This window comes from Caretta caretta, chromosome 8 (assembly GCF_965140235.1).
Source record: "Caretta caretta isolate rCarCar2 chromosome 8, rCarCar1.hap1, whole genome shotgun sequence".
NCBI lineage: Eukaryota > Metazoa > Chordata > Testudines > Cheloniidae > Caretta > Caretta caretta.
Window position 1 is genome coordinate 14524094 of NC_134213.1, and position 23432 is coordinate 14547525.

General features: G+C 38.9%; 1 protein-coding gene across 14 annotated transcripts in view; it reads right to left on the bottom strand.

Moving 5' to 3' along the window:
• Positions 1–23432, bottom strand: part of RAPGEF6 (Rap guanine nucleotide exchange factor 6) — a 238253-nt gene that overhangs the window by 177754 nt on the left and 37067 nt on the right. For all 14 annotated transcript variants that reach the window (XM_075131300.1, XM_075131299.1, XM_075131297.1 and 11 more), the window contains 3 exons: positions 12637–12707; positions 12172–12228; positions 8246–8329 (listed from right to left, as the gene is read on the bottom strand). In XM_075131300.1, coding sequence (XP_074987401.1) covers positions 8246–8329; positions 12172–12228; positions 12637–12707 — 212 coding nt within the window. The remainder of the gene's footprint in view (positions 1–8245; positions 8330–12171; positions 12229–12636; positions 12708–23432) is intronic.

The following is a 23432-nucleotide window of genomic DNA, read 5'->3' on the forward strand; positions in this document are numbered from 1 at the left end:
ACTGAAATAAAAACATCAAGAATAAAATTTGATGTGTCTTTTGGTCCAAGAACCTGAAACTGGTTTCTGATTAAAACATTAGTGAGGATCCAAATGTAAGGAGCAGCAATGTAAGTTTTCCACTCCATCTGTCCACACAAAAATAGGATTTTAAAATGCTTATTTCAGCTTTACTTAATTCAGAAGTGAAATAGTAAAACACATTATGCTTTACTCCGGGAATTCTTGTGTTGTTCTTTAACAGCATAAAGGTACATTAGTATATGGATACCCTGGTCTTTATAAATTAGGCCTACATTCCACGTATCCTGAAGATGTAAAATAATGTGGATATGCCAATGTTCCCTAACTTTACAAAGAATCACTAGAAGATTCATTTGAAGTCTACAGAACACTAAATACTGCCTTGTAAATTTACGGATTGCACATAGTTACACTCTGAGATGGCTAAAAAAGTAACTGGAATGATAAAATCCTGCAGGTATCCAGCATGTGGCCTGAATTTGTCAGCCATATTTTCCTCAAAAATAGCATCACATTTCATGTAAGTTTTAATATAAATTTCATAGAGCCACAACACTTACACCCCAATCCTACAAACACTTAAGCACATGATTAATTTTACTAGTATGAGTAGCCCCGTTGATTTCAATAGTACAACTCGTGGCAGTAAAGTTGAGCATGTACTTAAGTGTTTGCAGGAACAGGACCTTAGACATTTTAAAGTACTTGGTTTTCAACCGCAAGGCCCAAAAAGCACGCTCAAGTAATATGGGATCCTAATATAACCCAACCATTTTTTAAAGTGGCTTACAGCTTTTATAAAGATATCGAGACTCTTTACTATAGAACTATCTCATAAATAGCAGCCTTCAAAACGCTTTCTCGATATAAGCTCTGAACATAATTAAACCCCATTTTAAAGAACATAGAAATTTGTGACTTATGCTTGAATTATACAGATGAAATACACTAAAAACTGTCTTGGAAAAGCTTGACTATCATCTACGTTAGTCTGCCAGCAGCTACATTTCACCGTTCAAGACCTCGTCAATTTCTGAGAAGGACTGAGCTTGGTAGCTGCAGCAGATGTCATTAGCACAGAGATAAACCTGAGTGTAGCTGGCAGGTCGTTGATGTACACATTGAACAGTATCAGTGAAAAAACTGGCCAAGATCCATGAAAACAGTGACCTACCTTTGTACGCAGACCCCTTCAACCACCCTCCAGCTCACCTATCTTCTTGAAGCCCTTTATGGTCATTTATGCTACCATAGGACATGACAGTGGAATCTAATTGGTACAACAAGTGGTCAGTGACAACAGTAGTTAATTACTCTCTCATCACTGACCCACCGTCTGTCCCCCAGGTTTTGATATGCCAAGGCACCTGTCGTCATCTCTGAACCAGTTTCAAACAAGACTGGGCAACTGTGTGGCCAATCTCTTTAAATGGGGTTTTTTCTAATGACCCCATCATATAGCTGTGTTCAAATCGCATATCCTTAACGCGTGCCCACTGACATATTTCGACAGTGGTCTACTGGCTCCCCACCGTCAAAAGGCTGGGCACATTGTGCATACCTTGAGAGATCATCAAGACTGTCTCTAATGTATAACTCATTCCAGCAAACGTTCAGCATATCTACAGCAATGCATTTGCCCTTTCAGACTTAATTTGCAAAGACAATCACTTTTCTTAACTATGAATTAAGAGAATCTCCCCAATATCCCCAAAAACTTAGAATAGCAGTGAATGTTTAATAGGTAAGTGGCATCTTATAAACAAATGTACAAGTCATGCCTTTTTTTAAAGAATAGGAACATTTGGATTTTTTTTTTTTTAAACTAGGGAGGATCGACAACTTCCATTTCAAAGATTCTTACATGTATAAAACATTTTATTTTTCAAGAGATGTCAGATTCATAATGACCATATTTTCCATTACGTGCTCCAAACCCTCTTTTCCACATAATTCATTAGAGAAAATAAATAGATTCAGATTTCCAGAAGCAAGTTAGATATCCTTCCATAGTAGCTGCAAATAAAAACAAATATTATTTAGATATGGCTCCCCCCAGAGGCATAAAAGGAGTTAACCATGCCTTGCCCCAAAAGGATCTATGGAGGAGAATCCCCCAAGCAGCCCAGAGAGGCTGCGGGAAGCACAGCCAATCAGGGAGGAGTTGCAGGGAACAACCAATCCAGTTCCAGTAGGCTCACATAAACGAGAGCTGCAGGGCACTGGCAGAGTAGAGTCAGTTGCTGCTGGGAGCCCAGGAAGTAAGGACTGAGTCTGTGGAGGACTGAGAGAACTGCAAGTACCCTGCACAGAACAGTGGCTGGCTCCTGAAACTGACCAGCTGAGTACCCTGAGGTGAGGGCGAAGAAGGTGGTGGAGTGAAGGGGAAGTGGCCCAGGGAAATAATACACCATTGATGGTCATTACAGAGGAGCAGCAGGAAGCTTCTATTTACAGGATCCCTGGGCTGGGTCCTGGAGTAGTAAGCTGGCCTGGGTCCCCACACTGTCCCCTGGGGGTTGGACTAGATGATGACCTACGGAGGTCCCTTCCCACCCTGATCATCTACGATTCTATGAAATGGCTGGACAATAAGATAGTGATACGCACCCCCCAGGAGGGGGATATCCAGAGGATATCAAAAGCTGGGGCGGAGAGGCAAATTAAACAAAGCTCCATACCCTAGCAATATGCAATAATACATTTTGTAGTTGCCACTGAATGAAGAAGAGGGGAATAAAGGGAGGAAGGAAGGTTTGCTTTCCCATGCAGGGCCAAGGTACCTGAACTTAATCATTTCTCAAAATCTGTAGAGAAAGCCCATGGCCTTCGGGTCATTCATACAGAGGCTTAAGTGGCTCCAAACTATTGCTCAGGCCCTCAACATCCATGACAGCATGGCTCCCTGAAAACTTGTGCTACCATGCGATCCCTGGCCATTCTCAGGCCAAATCCTCTCATGTATGGGTTGGGAGTATTTTGTGGGAGTGTGCATAAGAAAAAAGACAGTCTTCTGTTCTACCAGAAATCTTTGCTGAGGCCCAATGAAATGAAAAAATAGTTCTTCTCAAGGTCCACTTGCTCCTTGCCTATCACGTAGGAACTACAGAGCCCCAAACATGTGACCCTTGCACAGGTGTGTTTTCACAGGGTCAGAGGGAGGGGGGAGTTATATTGTGTGGGCTCAACCTCCTCCTGTGTGTTCTGAATATTTTATTTTAAACAGATCATTCAACAAATGAGCCGGGGTCAACAGGCAGCATCCCAAGTGCTTTTCTGTCCTCATATTACTTTTTAAAATTGGCAAACGTTGGCACAGTGCTGGGGTACACCAAGTATTAACCTGCATGGCAAAGTAAGGGATGGCAGAGACCTGAGAAGACGGTCTAGATTTTATAAAGATCAAGAAAACAAAACTATCCAAGGAACTGCTTCACAAGAAAAGTTAAAATAGTGACAGTTCTAAAATGTGCAACTCCACTATACAGCATACAGAGAGAAAACATGTCTTCAGATGCGAAAAAGTAACCTGAAATGTACCACACTACTATTGGGCACAATATTCATAAATGGTTAATCTTTCATTCACATTGAAGCTCTCACAGTGTGCAACCTGAGCACAACGATTTTAGTCTGTTTGGTCTGGGGTTGGGGATAAGCGCTTGTATTTGTCAAAGGAAAGGGAGCACCAAGTTGTCTATTTCATTACAAAATATGAAATTTTTTGGCTTTAGACATGGTCCATTGTTACTCATACTTCTGTAGTCTTCTTGTCACTTCTGATGGTTTATATCCTTCATTTCTTTCTTTGTTCAAATATTATTGGCATTCTATCTTAGCCAAGCTTAGCTTGAGCACACCACATTTTTTAAAAAAAGATACATCATCAACTGAAGTGAAGAGGTGAAGCGTTTATAAACAATCAAGATTTAGAACACTAAAAAAGTACAAAGAATCAGAGCTTCTTGGTTAAATAAATAACCATACTAAAATATGTAGGTTAGCATGAATTCTTTACCTTCTGTCACAACACAGTTTTCTCTAGACTTGTACAAGTCTCAAAATCTAGTGTGTAAAACAATGCATTTTTTATTACCTAACAGCTATGGCAGTGTAAACAGTACACAGCAATATATTAATATACTTACATTCTGTATATTACTGACTAAGTGTGTGTTTGGAAAGAGGATTTGGACATCTCGGTGCCTAAGTATTCCATCATAATCACACATGATCACAAATATGAGCGCAATGTGACTCTTAAAATGTATCTAGAGCAGTGTCTCTCAACCTTTCCAGACTACTGTACCCCTTTCAGAAGTTTGATTTGTCTTGCGTGCCCCCAAGTTTCACCTTACTTAAAAACAACTTGCTTACAAAATCAGACATATAAATACAAACATGTCACAGCACACTATTACTGAAAAATTGCTTACTTTCCCATTTTTACCATATAATTATAAAATAAATCAATTGGAATATAAACACTGTACTTATATTGCAGTGTATAGTATATAGAGCAGTATAAAGAAGTCACTGTATGACATTTTAGTCTGTACTGACTTGGCTAGTGCTTTTCATGTAGCCTGTTGTAAAACTAGGCAAATATCTAGATGAGTTAATGCATCTCCTGGAAGACCTCTGAGTACCCTCCTATGGATGTGTGCGTCCTTTGTTGAGAATCACTGATCTAGAGTACATAGTTAATGAGAAAATTTGCTCTGAAATGCTAAATTAAGATCAGAGTGCTGTGCAGAGCCTGACTAAAGTTTGTACATTAAAGTTTTCCTTTCTTATCAAATATCTTTTGCAAGCCAGGCAAAACATGCAGTGTTTCTAACAGACAATTTCATTTCTTTTAGTGCCACATGACTGTGGGTAGAACTACTTCAATTCTTTTGCCACCATTTTTTTCTTTTCATAGAAAAGTTTAACATTCTGCTTAGAAGAGCAAGACATAATTGTAACGTCTTATGTGATTATAGAAGAGTCCAATATCTCTGAAGCTTTTCATTCTCATAGTTAAATAACAAAAACAACAACTGTTATTTACTTAATTGAGGTGGTTGAGCTCCAAATATATTTTTTCCTTCACGCCTTTTGTACATCATACACATTGTCTCATTACCCAAAAGGAAAGAATGTTCATTTCCTTCCCAGATGATCTCACTAACTAAGTAGCCCCAAAAAACACCACCAAGAACCACATGATATAGACTGTAAACAGTGTCATACAACAGAACATTCTTACCCTTATAATAGCCTGGCAGCCGCTTTCCCTCATTCTCCACTATATAAGCAGTTGTAATCTCATTAATAATTTATGGCAGACTTACAATTTATTTTTTTACATAAGTCACTTAAATTATGCACTCCTTAAATTCAAGTAAGCACACCATTTCAATGCAGTCTTTATCTAGGCTTTATGCAAATACCCACTTGTGACAAAATTCAGGCATTGCTGAACTTCACTCCAGAATGGTTGAGAGTTTGATTTCCTGCCTCTGGTTAGATACTAAGCTCAAAAGCATTTCAGTCCTGTAAGTTTACCATAAAATTTGAGTGCATAGATGTAAATACAGTGTGTGTTAAATTTATCCTTCAATGACTGATGAAGTATTCAATCAATTTCAAACTGAAATTGTGAGTCCCATCACAATACTAATTTGCATCACTGATAAACTAGATAGTAAAACACTATTTTGACAGAGAATTTGCATAAAGAAAAACAAAACGTTTAAGTAATAGAATAAGAAAAATAATTAGGGCTGTCGATTAATCACAGTGAACTAATGCGATTAACAAAAAAATTAATCATGATTAATCACAGTTTTAATCACATTGTTAAATAATAGAATACCAGTTGACATTTATTAAATATTTTTGGATGTTTTTCTACATTTTCAAATAAATTCATTTGAATTACAACCAAGAATATAAAGCGTACACTGCTCACTTTATATTATTTTTTATTACAAATATGTGCTCTGTAAAATGATAAACAAAAGAAACAGTATTTTTCAATTCACCTTATACAAATACTGTAGTGCAATCTCGGTCATGAAAGTGCAACTTACAAATGTAGATTTTTTTTTTTGTTACATAACTGAACTCAAAAACAAAACAATGCAAAACTTTAGAGCCTACAAGTCAATTCAGTCCTACTTCTCTTTCAGCCATTCACTAAGACAAACAAGTATGTTTACATTTAAGGGAGATAATGTTGCCCACTTCTTATTCACAATGTCACCAGAAAGTGAGAAGAGGTGTTCGTATGGAACTTTTGTAGCTGACATTGCAAGGTATTTACATGCCTGATATGCTAAACATTCGTATGCCCCTTCAGTCACCATGCCAGAGGACATGCTTCCACACTGATGATGCTTGTTAAAATTATAACGTATTAATAAAATTTGTTACTGAACTCCTTGGGGGAGAATTGTATGTCTTTGGCTCTATTTTATCCACATTCTGCCATATATTTTATGTTATAGTAGTCTCGGATGATGACCCAATACATGTTCATTTTAAGAACACTTTCACTGCAGATTTGACAAAACACGAAGAAGGTACCAATGTGAGATTTCTAAAGATAGCTATAGCACTTGACCCAAGGTTTAAGAATCTGAAGTACCTTCCAAAATCTGAGAGGGATGAAGTGAGGAGAATGCTTTCAGAAGTCTCAAAAGAGCAACACCCTGATGCGGAAACTACAGAACCTGAACCACCAAAAAAGAAAATCAACCTTCTTTCTGCTGGTGGCATCTGACTCAGATGATGAAAATGAACATACATCAGTCTGCACTGCTTTGGATTGTTATGAAGCAGAACCAGTCATCAGCATGGATGCATGTCCTCTGGAATGGTGGTTGAAGCATGAAGGGACATATGAATTTTTAGCACATCTGGCACATAAATATCTTGCGACGCCGGCTACTATAGTGCCATGCGAACACCTGTTGTCACTTTCAGGTGACATTGTGAACAAGAAGCAGCATTATCTCAGCATATCAAATGTAAACAAACATGTTTATCTGAACAAGAAACAGGAATGAGTGGACTTGTAGGCTCTCAAGTTTTACATTTTTTTATATTTTCATACATAATTCTACATCTGTAAGTTTAACTTTCATGATAAAGAGATTGCACTACAGTAATTGTAGTAGGTGAATTGAAAAAAACTATTTCTTTATATTTATTTTTATTACAAATATTTGGACTGTAAAAAAAACAAAGTGAGCACTGTACACTTCGTATTGTTATAATTGAAATCAATATATTTGAAAAATGTAGAAAACATCCAAAAATATTTACATAAATGGTATTCTATTATCATTTAATCATGTCGTTAATTGTGATTACTTTTTTTAATCGTTTGACAGCCCTAAAAATAATATTATGGAGATACACGTTTATGTCATAATTAGCTATTTATTTTTATATTGTAGTGATGCCTAGAGGCCTCAATGAAAGATCATGCCCTCATTTTGCCCTGGCCGCTCCTCCAGGTACCTCCCCCAAAGCTCCCTTTGGCCAGGAACGGGGAACTGCGGCCAATGGGAGCTTTGGAGGAGGTACCTGGAGGAGCGGCCAGTGCAACACACACACCCCTGTGCCCCTTCCCCCTCCCCCAGGTCCCGGCCGCTTCCCGGAGCGGCGTGGTGGCAGGGCAGGCAGGCAGGCAGCCTGCCCTGCCCCCAGTGCACGCCAGGCCGGAGCCGCTCTAGGTAAATGCTGGGTGGGAGGTTGCTGTGGGGAGCTGGTGGGCTGCAGAAAATAACCCCACTGGCCATGTGTTTGAGACCCCTGGAATAGACTGTTACACGGTCACATTTGTGAAGAGAAAACGAACAATGTCAACTCATATGGCCCAAAATTTAGATTTTTGTAAAAATAAGATTTTATTAAAGAGCCCAAAACAAAAATAAACTTTTCCTTAAATTTAAACTATAATCAACAGGAGACATTTTTAAATAAGAGTACCACTGATGCAGTGTTTGTTATGTGAACTCTAACACACAGAGAACTAAAAAGGGAGCCTGGTAATTTTGAAAGCTACAATTGATCTTCAATGTTCAATCAGAGAGAAATGCAAAAATAAAGAAAAAAATTCTATTTTTAAGTTATTAAAAGTGAAAAAATTAAGGTAATCTTTTTAACATATGCAAGGAAGTGTATGTTGATAGTGTCCCTTTAAGCAGTTAAATTAACTTGTACATACCTGCATGGGGGTAAAAACATGGAATCCTTCATAAGGACAGACCCAGAAAGAAGAATATACCAACATCTTGCAATAGTTTCTGAACTGTAGGAAAGAAAATCAAAATAACTGATATTATCATCTATTTGACAGCAATATAAAATATGTTATTTAAGTTATCACCCTGGTACTGAAGCTCCACATTTTACCATACTGAAGATTTAGACTGTAGATTGAAGTCCAAGAACATTGCTGATACACTCCCACAAATTAACATTTTAGGAGTATTCATTTATATTGAAATAGAATGGCCTGTGCAGAATTTTAAGCTGAAATTTACTTTTACCCTAAATCTTACAATATTTTGAGTCAATTTAAAAATGAATATTCAAAAATAAAATTATGTTCACTTGTATTTAAAACATTTTCATTCCAAAGCATGTTATCAACTACATATACAAGAATTATTTCATCCTGTACTAAAATTCTTTAGCATTTTAATAATGCACAATAAGTTTAGCAAAGGATGCAAGAAAAAAATATATATATATCCCACAACAAACTATGGGACAAAATTAGATAAACTATTTAATTGTCCAAACAGGAGTTTAGCAAATACACTAGAACTAACATACCTAGCTATTTCTAAGTGCCACAGGATTTTTAAATACCAATAGCAGTCAGATCTAATGTTTAAGTTCCCAGTGCTAGAGCGCTTCCCCTAAGATCAAGGCCCCTCACAACTTGAAGAGGAACTGGTCAGTACCAACTCCAAGGAAAGAGTGCCATCTACTGCAACACCAATACCATGTCCACAAGCATATCAGTTCTTCTTCATGCGTCATACACATACATTTGAAAAATATATTTTGGACACGCATGTGCACGCACACACTTTTAATGCGAGTTATGTGGTCCAATTCTGTAGGCACTTCTGAAAATCTCAACCAATATATTTGTACAACCATTAATTTTCAAAGTTACTAATATACTTATTTGCAGTGTTGTTGTAGCTGTGTTGATCCCAGGATATTAGAGAGACAAGGTGAGTGAGGTAATATCTTTCATTCACCAGCAGAAATTGGACCAATAAGACAAGCTTCCAAACTATGATGCTTTGGGAATCACTGAAACTAGTAAGGGGTTCTATCACCACCTTGCTTGTAACTTTGGGTATCTTAATGCTATATTACTATGGTGACTCAGAGCCCTGCCACCAGTAGCCAGCCTACAAACATAAAGGTCTCAACCTTCCACCAGCTTAGTTAATCCTTCCAAAGTGACCTCAAAAACCCCCTCCAGTCCCAAGAACCCTCCAAATCAATCTCCCTGAGTTCTTAACCACCAGACTCCCAGACTTTTCCCTTTCATCTCCCCCAAAGGAATGAAACCTGACCCCCTATTATTAGTTCACTTTAGAGGGACACATTCCACAAAGTTTGCACACCAGAGGCCTGCTTGTGGTAAAAATATACACAAAGTTTATTTAATAGAAAAATCATAGCCCGGTTCCGCACATACTCCAGGATAATGCACAAGGTGTTTACAATGCTCACAACAGCAGCGGTGAGCTGAGCAGGCTCCATGCTTGCCGTGGTATGGCATCTGCACGGGTAACCCAGGCAAAAAGGTGCGAAACGATTGTCTGCCATTGCTTTCACAGAGGGAGGGAAGGCGGGAAGGGCGACTGACGACATGTATCCAAAACCACCCTCGACAATGTTTTTGCCCCATCAGGCATTGGGAGCTTAACCCAGAATTCCAATGGGCAGCGGAGGCTGCTGCAACTGTGGGATAGCTACCCACAGTGCACTGCTCCATAAGTCGATGCTAGCCACGGTATTGAGGACACACACTGCCGACTTAATGCGCTTAGTGGAGACATACACAATCGACCGTATTAAATCGATTTCTAAAAATCAACTTCTCTAAAATCGAGCTTATTTCATCTTTGAATCGATGGTATGTCTACACTAAGAAATAGTAAGGAAAAGAAATACATACAAGTTATATAGAAAATAAATAAAGATGCAATCTCAGGCTTTACACTTCTATATTAGTTAAGTTTCTCTTTTCTAATATTGTCTCTGAACGGTTTCCTAGCATGCCCTGTCCTAGAGAGAGGATCCAATCTTTTGCAGACAGCACTTCACTTAGATGTTGTCCCTAAGTTCCCCAATGTCCTTCACTTCAAACCCCTTCTCTTTTACGAGTTTGCAGTTTTTGAACTTTTTTTCCAAGGTCACCTGAAGAAGAGCTCTGTGTAAGCTCGAAAGCTTGTCTCTACCAAAAGAAGTTGGTCCAATAAAAGATATTACCTCACCCATCTTCTCTCTCAAATAGACTTTTAAATTACTTTTGTCAACCTTAAATGTTGCAATATTTTGTATTCACAATTACAAGACGACATATATGACAATTTGTTGGTTCTTTCTGTACCACTTCTGCATTATGATTTTATGCAATTGTAACATGAAGTTACTATAATGGAAAGCCTACATGTAGATTGATCACCCATGAGTTAGCAGGGCTGTGTCACGTCTCTGCCAGGCTAGAGACAATGGTGAATGATAAGCACTCAACAATCATCTTTTCAAAGTGAAGCACACCTTGAGTCTATGGGATAGCTCTACTTGGTAGAAGACACTTCCTTCTCTTATCTAAGGAAGGTAAAGGAAAGTAAAGTAAAGTCCATTGGAAGTAAAGGAAAGTTCCAGGAGGCAGAACAAAAGAAGCAGGTGACCCCAGCTGGAGTCTATAAAGTGAGCCATTTTGCACCACAGTAAGATGAGATTGGTTGTGGCAGGGCAGGGTAGGCAAGGGGATAGAGGACTCTGCCTGCCTACCTTCCTTCCTGAACCTCCAAGGTCTCACAAGAGAAGGACAAGCTAGAAAGCGAGGGACATTACGGTTTCAGACATGTATTGTTTTATATGATCTGTATTCTCCTGTGCTTTACGTGATTAAGAATAAAAGAGCATAAAGATGTTAGAATTGGCAATGTGTGCATGTATTGTGTTGACTGCTTCACAACTACTGCATACCCCTGAGTGAGTTACACTGTAAATCTAAAAAAACTTCGCACATTTTGGTGTGAAGTTCTGGGAGAGGGGTGTATTTAATTAACAGGGAGTCTGAAGGGCAGTGCTGCACCCAGAGGGGTTCTAACACTCAGGGTGCAGATAGAAAGTCTGCATCCTGAGAGTGTGTGCCTAGGGACCCTGAGATTGGGCAGTGGCTAGACCAGGGATCTCAAACTCAAATCACCAGGAGGGCCACATGAGGACATTGGCCCGAGGGCCACATCACTGACACCCCCCCCAGCCCTCTGCCCCCAGCCTCACCCCCACTCCACCCTTCCATGAGGCCCCACCCCTTCCCCACCTCATCACACCCCTTCCCCACCCCCATTCCAACCCTTTCCCCAAAGTCCCCACCCTAACTCCGCCCCCTCCCTGACCCTATTCCAACCCCTTCCCCAAATCCCCACCCTTGCCCTGTCTCTTCTCTGCCTCCTCCCCTCAGTGCGCAGCTCCCCGCTCCTCCCCCCCTCCCTCCTGGAAAGCCCTAAGTGCTGCCAAACAGCTGTTTGGAAGCGGGAAGAGCCTAGAGGTAGGCAGAGGAGTGGGGACGCAGCACACTGGGGGTGAGGAGAACTTGGCGGCCACAGGAAATAACTTGGAGCGGCCACAGGGAGCTTGGGGGGCTGCAGCAAATAACATGGGTCGCATGTTTGAGACCCCTGGGCTAGACTCTGTTCAAGCTCCAGGAACTTGTAACATCCTGGAAATCCAGAGCACAGAGGCTTGGATTCCCCTCAACAATCCTAGTTGGTGATTAGGAGGGGGCACTCGTTAGGATCTGTGATGACACATATAATTTGACAAGCAAGCAAGCACTAGATTTCTCCACTATGAAAGTGATGATTGTGGCTTAAATGTACTTACCAAAAAAGAACTTGGTTGCCCTTGTATCTTTCATAGCGAGCACTTGAAGACATTATTCTGAGAAAAATGAAACTTTAATTTAGATTTTGAACTCTAAAAATGTTTTAAATCTATTAATCTTTCAGCAATATCACTTTATTTAAGTATCAGGGGAAGTCATATGAAAGACTACAAATTTGGCTTTGCTTCTTGAACCATAACTTCAAACTTAAATGAAATTCTCATTATCCAAATAGATAACACACAACATATTCTCTGTTTAAATCACTCCTACACACTAGAATTAACCATAGCAACAGTATAAGAACAGAGATACTTCTGTTGCATATTTTGTGCTTTGTTTTGTTTGCCTCTTATTTCATATGTGCTAAGATAAATGGAATACATATATTATTAGAGCATTTGCAACAGAAAATTATATAGAATATAATTTGAACTGGACTGTGCTTCCCCCCGATCCCTTACCTTAGCTGATGTTCCCTGAGATGTGACAATATGTCCATTCCATGAAGATAAGAATATATAGTATTTAAGTCCTGCAAACAAAAAGAAAATATCACTTATATGCAATTCAGATTTTAGGAGTATCTAATTTTCCCAATATTTGCCAAATTAACATATTTTTGAACAAAAAATAGAAAAGGAAACAGTTCAGGGAAAAAACAGACCTGCAGAGCCAACCTACTCTAAGCAGTGGACACAATAAAACTGGTTTGCAACTAACACTTAAGTACTTCTGTGGGCAAGATCCTGATGTGGTTTGTTAGTCATAACCTCTGCATGTACAGCATTTATATAGAAGCAAACACGCTTATAGCTCTGTACAGTAAGTAGAAGACATCAAATAACAGTGCCTTGCATCCAAGGCCTTACATCACCATTTTAAAGTTGGGTATACTTATTTTACAGAAGAGGCACAGAGAAATTGAGGAAGATGCTCACAAATCACATAGCATGTTAGTAACAAAGAATGAGGACAGAATCCAAATAACATACTCCCTTTGAAACACCTGAATGATTCTTCTTAGTCAAACTGGACGTGTTGCATTTTGAGGCACTGCCCTCTCCTCCCATTTCTACAACACTGGCTCCAAGACACTCCAAATCCTTGCCAACACTGAAAGCAAGAGACCTGATGACTGGGACTGAGCCTCAAATGGTTGTCAGCACATACCACCACCAGAAAGGCAGCAGATTGTCATCGTGAGTTATTTTTACTAAAGAATTAAACTCTGTTTCTAGTAGTAACTCGAGGTAATAAGCATTCAGCAAGCCTTTCTTCAATTATCTTCATTAAACATACATATGTATACATCTGTAAAGCTAGAAGTACAATGTGCAGTTTGCAGCAGCTAATATATTTTTCAGCCACCAAATTAAAACATGCTACCCAAAAACATTAAAAATTCCAATTTTTACTTTAAAGATTGGACCTTACATGAAAATACTCATCATGAGATACAGTTGTTTAAACCTCTCACTGCAAAAACTCTCTTTAGTCCAAAAAATATTTGTGCTGATAGAGTAGACCACATGCTAAGGCAAAAAACACTAGAACTATTCAGCATTTATTTTACCATCCAGAACAGGTGTGCTGTTAGTTAGCATTGAACCCATGCATCATACAATACACACACAAGTGTAAAACTCTCACCAGCTTGAACATTTGAAAACATGTGTTCCGAAGTTTCCAGTGACAGGGGATGCTATTTCTGCAACATATGCAAATAAAGTATGAGTGTAGGCTTATGAATTTACAGTAGCTTTTTTTGAGAAATTTCTTGGCTTAGTACTCAGCTTCAGAAACATGATGGATATGGATTCTGTTCCATAAAAAAGAAAGGTCATGGATGGTTTGTATGTGAGCTTTATTACAGCTTCAGATTCCTAATGCTATGAAAGTTGTAAAAGTTACTGATTGCTTAATAAGCTATCTAAAACTAAAGCATCTATCAATCAAAGGGCTTATTAGCATGCTTTAAAGTTCCAATGGTGAACTGCTGCATATCTAAATCTTAAGCAAAGCCCTTTTATTACAGGTTCTGTTGTAAATATGATCTTTTCACACAGAAATATTGCAGTGATAGACATTTTTGTGATCGCAATAAGTAATGCATGTATTTTTCAGTTCAGTGTATGATAAAACATTACGTCGTGTACTAGTTATAGAAAGTAATCTTTGAAGAAAATCAAGTGTAACTACCTGAAAAAAAAAAATACCTTCAACCAAAATTAAAAAAATCTTCACAATATACTGTAGGGTCACAGTTTATTTTAGCATCATTACTTGAAATACTATAGTCACAGCTTTTGAACAAGAATGGGTCATAAACAATATTCCCTTATAACTGAATTTTTCTCCTCATATTCCACTACTTAATATGTGTTTTTTAAATCCCAAAATAAAGTTGTCAAGGTTCCTTCCCCACTCTGAACTCTAGGGCACAGATTGGGGACCCGCATGAAAGACCCCCTAAGCTTAGTCTTACCAGCTTAGGTTAAAAACTTCCCCAAGGTACAAACTTTGCCTTGTCCTTGAACCCTATGCTGCCACCACCAAGCATGTTAAACAAAGAACAGGGAAAGAGTCCACTTGGAGACGTCTTCCCCCAAAATATCCCCCCAAGCCCTATACCCCCTTTCCTGGGGAAGGCTTGATAAAAATCCTCACCAATTTGTACAGGTGAACACAGACCCAAACCCTTGGATCTTAAGAAGAATAAAAAAGCAATCAGGTTCTTCAAAGAAGAATTTTAATTAAAGAAAAGGTAAAAGAATCACCTCTGTAAAATCAGGATGGTAAATACCTTACATGGTAATCAGATTCAAAACATAGAGAATCCCTCTAGGCAAAACCTTAAGTTACAAAAAGAGACAAAAACAGGAATATACATTCCATTCAGCACAGCTTATTTTACCAGCCATTTAACAAAAGGAAATCTAACGCATTTCTAACTAGATTACTTACTAACTTAACAGAGTTTCTGAAACTGCATTCCTGATCTGTTCCCGGCAAAAGCATCACACAGACAGACAGACCGACCCTCTGTCCCCCTCCCCCGCTCCAGATTTGAAAGTATCTTGTCTCCTCATTGTTCATTTTGGTCAGGTGCCAGCGAGGTTATCTTAGCTTCTTAACCCTTTACAGGTGAAAGGGTTTTGCCTCTGGCCAGGAGGGATTTTATAGCACTGTATACAGACAGGTGGTTAGCCTTCCCTTTATTTTTATGACAAAAGTGTTGTAAGTAATCTTTGAAACTCAGAGCTTCCACTGCTTTTTAACAATTTGTAAAAACACATTCACTACTGACAAAATAGCTTTGATCAGGACATGCACACAAATGACCATCACACACACAGGATGGATTTTAAGATGCAGGCTGCAACTTTATTTATTGAAAGCTGGGAGACACATTACATGCCCCACCTGTCGCTGTACCATACCAGACATTTAACTAGATCTAGTGCAGTCCTCAGGACGCCCACCATACAACTAATAGTTTTGTAGACCTGCTTGGGCCCACCCCCAGGAGTCCACTTGCTTCTAAATCCTTTCCACTTTCCCTGCATGGAGACAAGAGGTAGAGAGTTTCCCAGTTGAGGACTTCACTGCACAAAGACTTCATTTCTCACCTCTTCCCATAAACAAAAAGACCACCAGCACAATCCCAGGTCTCATTTACTTCTGGGAGCTGGTCCCTTTTATCCTTAGATGCACTGGATACGAGCCACAAGTTGCAACAAGCTGACACAGGACTTGTTTACATGGAAAGTTAGTGCTAGCGTGGCCAGGTGCTCGGTTTGCGACTGGAAAGTCCAGTTGAAAAGGGGACCTTGGGGGAGCAGGGGAGGTTCCAGCACTCCTGCTGGAGTGTCCAGTTTTTAAATATTACCAAGTTGGCAACCCTAGTTAGTGCATGGCAAGCCGTGGTGTGAATCTATAGTGCACTAACCTATCATGTACTAACTAGCCATGTGGACCCTGCTACTGTGCACTAAAAGTTCCATAGTTAAATGTTGAATAGGAGTATGTCAAAGTGCACAAAGTGCACAGAACTTTTAGTGCTCGGTAGCAGGGTACAGGGCTACCAGTTACTGTGCAGCAAGCTAGTGAGCTGTAGATTCACACCCTGGACATGTGCTAACTGTCCATGTGGACAATCTCTCAATCTTATTTTCCTAATACTATATCTTTTTAAGTCTTAATATTATAACATAACTGTGCCTCCATGATGCTGCAAGGAAGGCAAGAAAACACTCTCAGCAGCTCTGGGGGGATAGTGCATATGCAGTCTGGTCAATTTACTAGGAGCTGTGATGGGCTTGGGCATGCTCAGTGAGGATGCAATGTTTGGAGATTTTAGAGATTAAAACTGAAAGTCTCTGCTGAGCATGTGCGAAGTACAACTTTTTGGAGCTTATAAACTCATCAAGTTTCAGCAGATTGTATTGAGGATGGCAAAAGGTACAACTCTGACATAAAGACACCGTATTTACTTACCAAATTTTAAATCCCTGCTCCAAAGCTAAAACTGCTCCAAAGCTAAAACTGTTCAAAGAAAAGGTTGCCAGTATTACTTTTAACATGGGCAAAACAATGTCTCCTCCCCTAGCCTTGTTCTCAGAAACAAGTAGGCCATTTTGGTTAAAGTTTTCTGGCGGAAAAAAGAGGCAGCCTGAGGCAGATACCTGGCATGGAAGATTTCAGACTAAATGGTTAAAGTTACACAAGAAGTTATAAGAAGCTAAAAACAGGGTCTTACGAGGCATCTGGCAACCTTACTGCTACCAGCTCTGCCTATAATCTGTAGACAGCTGTTGAAAACAGATGCTTAAAAAGTCATATTGGGTAGGTAGGAGCTAGGAGGCTAGTTATTTTTATACTATTTATATATTTAAAAAGTGCAAAGTCACAGTGACAGCACATACAAATGACCACTCAGACTGCTCATAGGCATGGACACTTCTACTGATCTGGTCCAGTCCAGCCAGACCTTTAAATGGTCATTTTTTTATATGCTTGAAGGAATAAAATTTGTTGTGCTCCTTCATTTTAAGAGTAACACAAGCACTGGGAAAACAAAGTATTAACCAACATTAGATAACTTCTAAAAAGAAACCTCCAGTTTAATTAAAAACCTGCCACTTAGATCAAGATATATGGATGTTAAAAAGGCTACTTATTTCTCTGTTGGCCATTTTTAAAATAGCGAGAATATGGTTTATACCAGTATTTTAAAAGGTCTAGGTTTTCTGCAGTTTACAATTTGCGTAGGTAAAAACGCATGAGAGAGGCGGGTTTTCAGGAAAGTCCTAGTGAAAGATTGTCCGACAGGAAAGCAATTATACAATGCCCAGAGAAAAACGGCTGTATTTTAAAACTTAAGATGGCAAAGTTACTTAATAACAATATTTTACAGTCCTTCTGTTCAAGAAGTCAGTCAGGGATTTTATTACACCTTCCTCGCTAAACCTGATTTAATTCTTGCACAGCAACTACGTTCAAACTACACAGGAGGTCAGACTAGATTATCATAATGATCTCTTCTCAGGGTGGATAAAAATCAGTGATTAAAAAAAAAATCAAAAAATCGGATATTTTTGATAAAAAGCTTTTTGAGGAAAAACCTTTCTAAAGATAAAGATACATTTTAGCTCAAAGATATCTCATCATGGAATAGGGATTATAAATTCTAATTCTATAGTATGAGACAATATATTCATGTAATGTTTAAGAAAAGTTTTGTAAATGAGTTTCAATAGTTCATGGATTAGGGACCCAATCTTATGGGGCTCCAAGGGCTTCTATTTAGATTGTTTAGGTTAATCTTTCTATCTACCCAATGGGACTCAGTGCTCAGTCTACAAGATACCATCAGAGATACTTAGTTTTGCAATTCTCAAACTGTGGATTTGTGTCTCCAGAGATAACTTGCTTGTTAACAGCAAAAATGTTTTAAAAGAAAGAAAGAAAGAAAGAAAGAAAGAAAGAAAGAAAGAAAGAAAGAAAGAAAGAAAGAAAGAAAGAAAGAAAGAAAGAAATAGGTGAGAAATAACAGACCTCAACCCTAATGTGTACACAAATTTGCAGAGGGACAGAGTCAATCCCTTACCTCTCTCTAAAAGTGCAAAGTTTCAAAAAGTTCAAGGAACAGAAGATTGTTGGGGGCAGAACAGATCTGGACAAGGAGAAGAAGTCTGGAGATAAATGTGAGAAGGGAGGGACAGGCAGTAGAAACAAAAGTGAAACTGTTTGAGCAGCATATTGCAGAAGTCTTGAGGTCTTTCTGAGTGTAGACTTCATTCATTTGAGATCTACCATACCATTCTCTCACGAGAAGGGAAAACCTATAATGGTAGCAGGCCGTAAAAAAGACCCAGTTTGGGAATATTTTAATGAAGGTTCTCTATCTGTGGGTAAGACAGGCATGCGTGCAAAATTCAAATAGTGCCACAAAGAAATGCAAGGCCTGGTTTCCCGAATGAAAGAACATCATGAGAAGTGTTCCTTCTCAGGAAGAAGTTGAAAATGATGAAAAGAACATGTCTGAATATGCAAGATCTTTAGGTTGGTAAACTTTTTTATTTCATACTTCTTTCTTAAGGACTGCCTGTCTTCCTTCTGGACTATTCTTGAATTTGCATGTTTGAGCAAAAATATAGTTGTTACTCTGTGATACTATCATTTTAGATGTTGTGATAAAAAATAAATATATGAAATTGGGAGATCTTCCTTTTACAATTTCACCTTTAAAGTAGTACTGAGTGTCAGTGAATGCAATGAGTAATACTAAATGAGCAGTATGATGATAATAATTAAATAACTGCATTGACTTATTTTGTTTAGGACAATCCACCCTCAATATACAGGATTCTGAAGACTATCCACCTTTAAGATCACCATCATTTTCTATAGTTTCAGAGTTATCTGCCAATGATAGTGTTTCAGTCATATGTATGTCACAAAGCCACAGTATATCACCTGTCGCAAAAAGAAAAAAAAATCTCCATCATCCAGAAACAACCATAGATAAATTTGTGATAAGAATAAGCAGATTACAAAAAGAAGTCATTGATGAAAAATTGCCCGGTTTGTTTATGCAACAAATTCTCCTTTCCATATGATTGAGAACCCACACTTCATTAACATGGTTAGGTCATGAAGACCAGGATACAGTCCACCCAACAGAGCAGATGTCACAGGCAAACTGCTGGATAAAGTGTATGAAAGAGAAATTGAGCAGTGTGCAAAAGGTCTAGAGGGTGAAATTGTTAACCTGAGTCTTGATGGGTGGACCAATGTCCACAATGATCCTGTTGTATGTGCTTGTGACACAACGGAAGAAGGGAATGTCTTCCTTACAGAAACAATTGATACATCAGGAAATGCACACACAGCAGACTACTTACAAGAAGTAGCAGTAAAAGCTATAACAAACTGTGAAAAAAAATTCAAATGTCTAGCACGCAGCTTGGTCACAGACAATGCTTCAAATGTATCCAAGATGAGAAGAAATTTAGAAGAGAGTCCCAAGCTAATAACATACAGTTGCAGTGCTCATTTTATGCATCTCCTAGCCAAACACTCCCTTCAGTGTTCCAGAAATAAAGCTAAATGTTGTTGAAATTGCAAAATACTCCCGTAACAATCACTTTGCAGTAGTTGCTCTGAGAAAAGTGGGAGGAACCAAGCTAACTCTCCCACAAGACGTGTGATGGAACTCAGTAGTGGACTGTTTTGAGCACTATATCAAGAACTGGCCTAATCTGATGACAGTTTGTGAACAAACTCTTGAAGAAACAGATGGCATTGAGAAGAAGGGCTGAACCAGGCCAGAGAGGCTGCACAGACCTGCAGCAGCCAATCAGAGAAGGCCTGGGGAAAGTCAATCAGGGCAGGGGGAGAGGTAGCCAATCAGGGCCGGCCTAGGCCCTATATAAAGGCTGCCTAGCAAAGAGCAGGGCAGTCTCTCCCTGGTGGTCAAGGGAGGAGAACTGGCTCCTGGGCTGAAAGGTAGCACCTTGGACAGAGTAGTGCTGGGGAAGGGCAGAAGGAGCTGGGGAGCTCAGGCCAAGGAAAACCCCAGGCTGCCGGTCTAGCTACCAAGGGCTGGTCAGATGCCTAGGGCCAAAGGGGAAGCGACCCAGGGACAATAGCAGGGCAAGGGGAGAGAAGGAGGCCAGAGAGGCTGCCACTAGGGGATCCCTGGGTCAGGACCCAGAGTAGTGGGTGGGCCTGGGTCCCCCTCTTCCCCCTTGTGCTACACCTGGCTGAAGAGAGCATGGCCTGATCCAGGCTGTGGCTGGATGGTGGACTGCTGATAACACTAAACCCCCGGAAGAGGGTGAGACCGGAGCAGTGGGCACTGCCAGAGGGCAGTGTCCTGAAGACGATGCCCCTGAGCAAGGAGGAATGCAGGTCCAGATGCCATCAGGGCGAGAGATGGATGGGACACCACCAGCAGAGGGCGCTCCGCACTAGACAGAGCTAATTCCCAGAAGTGCCAGCAAGAAGCGCTGCAGTGGTGAGTCCCAACCCTGTCACAGCCAAAAAGTTCTCAATATTGGGCTTAAGAGAAATGTTGAACACATGCTGAGTACTCTGAAGCCTATTTCTGTAACCTTGAACAAAATGCAGGGAAATAGCTGTTTTATTGCTGATGCTGTTGAAATTTGGAAGGAACTGAGTGAGATCTTAAAAAGAGAAATATGCAATGACAGAGTTAAATTACAAGCATTAAAAAAACAAATGGGACAAGCACTATCTCTAGCTCATTTTCTTGCAAATATTCTCAATACTTGGTACCAGGGTCAAACCTTAACGGCTGAAGAAGAGGAGTTGGCTATGACATGGACAATCCTGCAATCATCCCTCCATAATGCCAACTATAATATGAAGTCAGAGTTAAGGGTGAACCAATTCAAGAAATATATGTTTGCTGATGATGTTTTAAAGAAAGTCACACGAAACTGGTGGAAGTCACTTAAGCACTTGGATTCAGAGACTGCTGAAGTGATAATCTCGCTTTTAACAGCAGTAGCTTCTTCTGCCAGTATAGAAAGAGTATTTTCTTCCTTTGGACTAATTCATTCCAAATTGAGAAATCGTTTGGGACCTGAAAAAGCAGGAAAGCTTGTTTTTTTCTTTTCCAGATTATGAACAAACAGGAAAATGAAGGTGAAGACAACTGAGTTAGCTGCAGAAAGCCAATATTTTAAGTTTCTCACATTGACCTGGCTGACAGTCTATTAATTTAAAAAAAAAAACACAAAACACTTAACTATTTTAGTTAAACAATTTTAACAAAAACAAACCTGATTTTAAAAAACTTGAATGTTTAACTAAATTCAAAAATTCACATGCTTGTTTTGTTAAAATATGTTTGCTGTTGAAGAAAAAAATCCAGGATACATAACGTTGTTGTTTTTAGTTAAATAAAACAATTTAAATGTCTGTCTGGTGATGTTCTCCTCTTAATACAGCATGGCAAGAAAATCCTCCAAATATTAATGATTAACCTGTTGAACTGGAGATAGTTCACCTCCTAATGACTTCATAAATATCTGCTTCATTTACCTTTGGTAAATGAAATAACCAAACAACCATTTTCTGATATAGCTGTAAAAAAAATTTGAAAAGTTTTCAAAATAAATCACTTTAAAAATGTAGAGTGTGTAACTTCTAAAAATGAAACCTATATCTATCTCTGAGTTGTGAAGAATATGTATTAAGGTTATAACAACCAGCAAGAATGCACTTTTATGTAGAAATCCATGATTAAATCGAGTCTGACTAGTGATTTAAATCAAATTCATTCTCTCTTCTGGCCTTGTACAATATGAAATAAACTGATCAGCTTTCTACATCTCCCCCACTTAAGAAATAGAAAAAGCCTGTGCCAAATTCAGCCTTGGTTCACACTGGTGTGATCATACCTGTATCTGGTTATAACAGGGCTGAATTTGCCAAGATGACTTTTGAGCATGTCTAGAAATGTATCTTCTGTTTCTGTATGTATTCACTAACATCAGCATCATGAATTAGTGTTTCAAGTGGACTAGAGATAAAGTGTATAGTATGTCAAGTGAATTGAACGTTTTAATGGAATACTACCAACTCATTTTTAAAACAGTATTTTTAGTTGTTATGCTTTGAGACTAAAGCCCTTTAGCGTCACAGCATGTTTGTTTTCAGATCAGATTTAACCAAAAAAAATTGTAAACTATTTAGGAAGTTTTAACAGTTTTACAAATCATTGCCACGTAAATACCAGAAACAAAATGCTAATAATCAGAAGTAAGCTATTTTTTGTTTACAGAAACATTCACTAGAGTGTTCTATTACAAAATGATCCTGCTTACACCATCCAGAATGTGTTTATTCTGGTGATTTTATTAAGTGAGTGAAACTACTGATTCTACTCATATTAATCAAACCCAGTACGTCTATCAAATGTTAATACTCAAAAAAAAAAAAACAACCCTGGAGAGATGGGAATTTTTATGCACACAAATGTAGGTTGTAAGAGTACTGAATAAGTGGTACCAACATTTTTAAGTATCTATTTATCCTCTATCTTTTTGCTGGGTATGAAATTGGTGCCTTTTTTTCTGTAACAAAAGCCTCCCTTATTTATGGAACCAATCCTCTAGTTCTGGACTATTTTCTTTTGACAAATCATTTTCTGATACTTATTCCTTTTCAGCTATGGAAATTGATGACATCCTAAATATTTGCTGTTCATGTGCATCAGCATGACAACAGTAGCATACTCATACACTGCTCTGGAAGCCACACTCACCATCTTTCATTCGCCCTAAGAAAGAGGATATGAGAAGAGCAGCTGTTCAACTTGGTTTGTGAAAGGGAATGAGTTATTTAATCTGTTGTTTAATCATATTGCTATTAGAACATTAAGTGCCTCCTGCATTTATGTATTCTTATTTGTACTACAGCCTAATCCCACAACCAGTCACCTTTCTTTAAACTAAAACAGCCTCTCCCACACCCAAAAAATCCCCAATAGATTTCTCCCTTCATCCAGTCCACCCCAATCCTCCTACAAAAAAATCTGACAGAACTTTAGGATCGTTTCCCGGTCTTCCAAGTCAACCTCTAGACAACAGCTCCACACACCACAGCATTTTGGGGAATGTAATGCTTATTATGGAGTTTTATTATTTCTCTTTCTACAATGACCTACAACATTTGCCTTAAAACAAAATGTAGCATAGTCCCTGCCCCAGTAACTGTGGTCTAA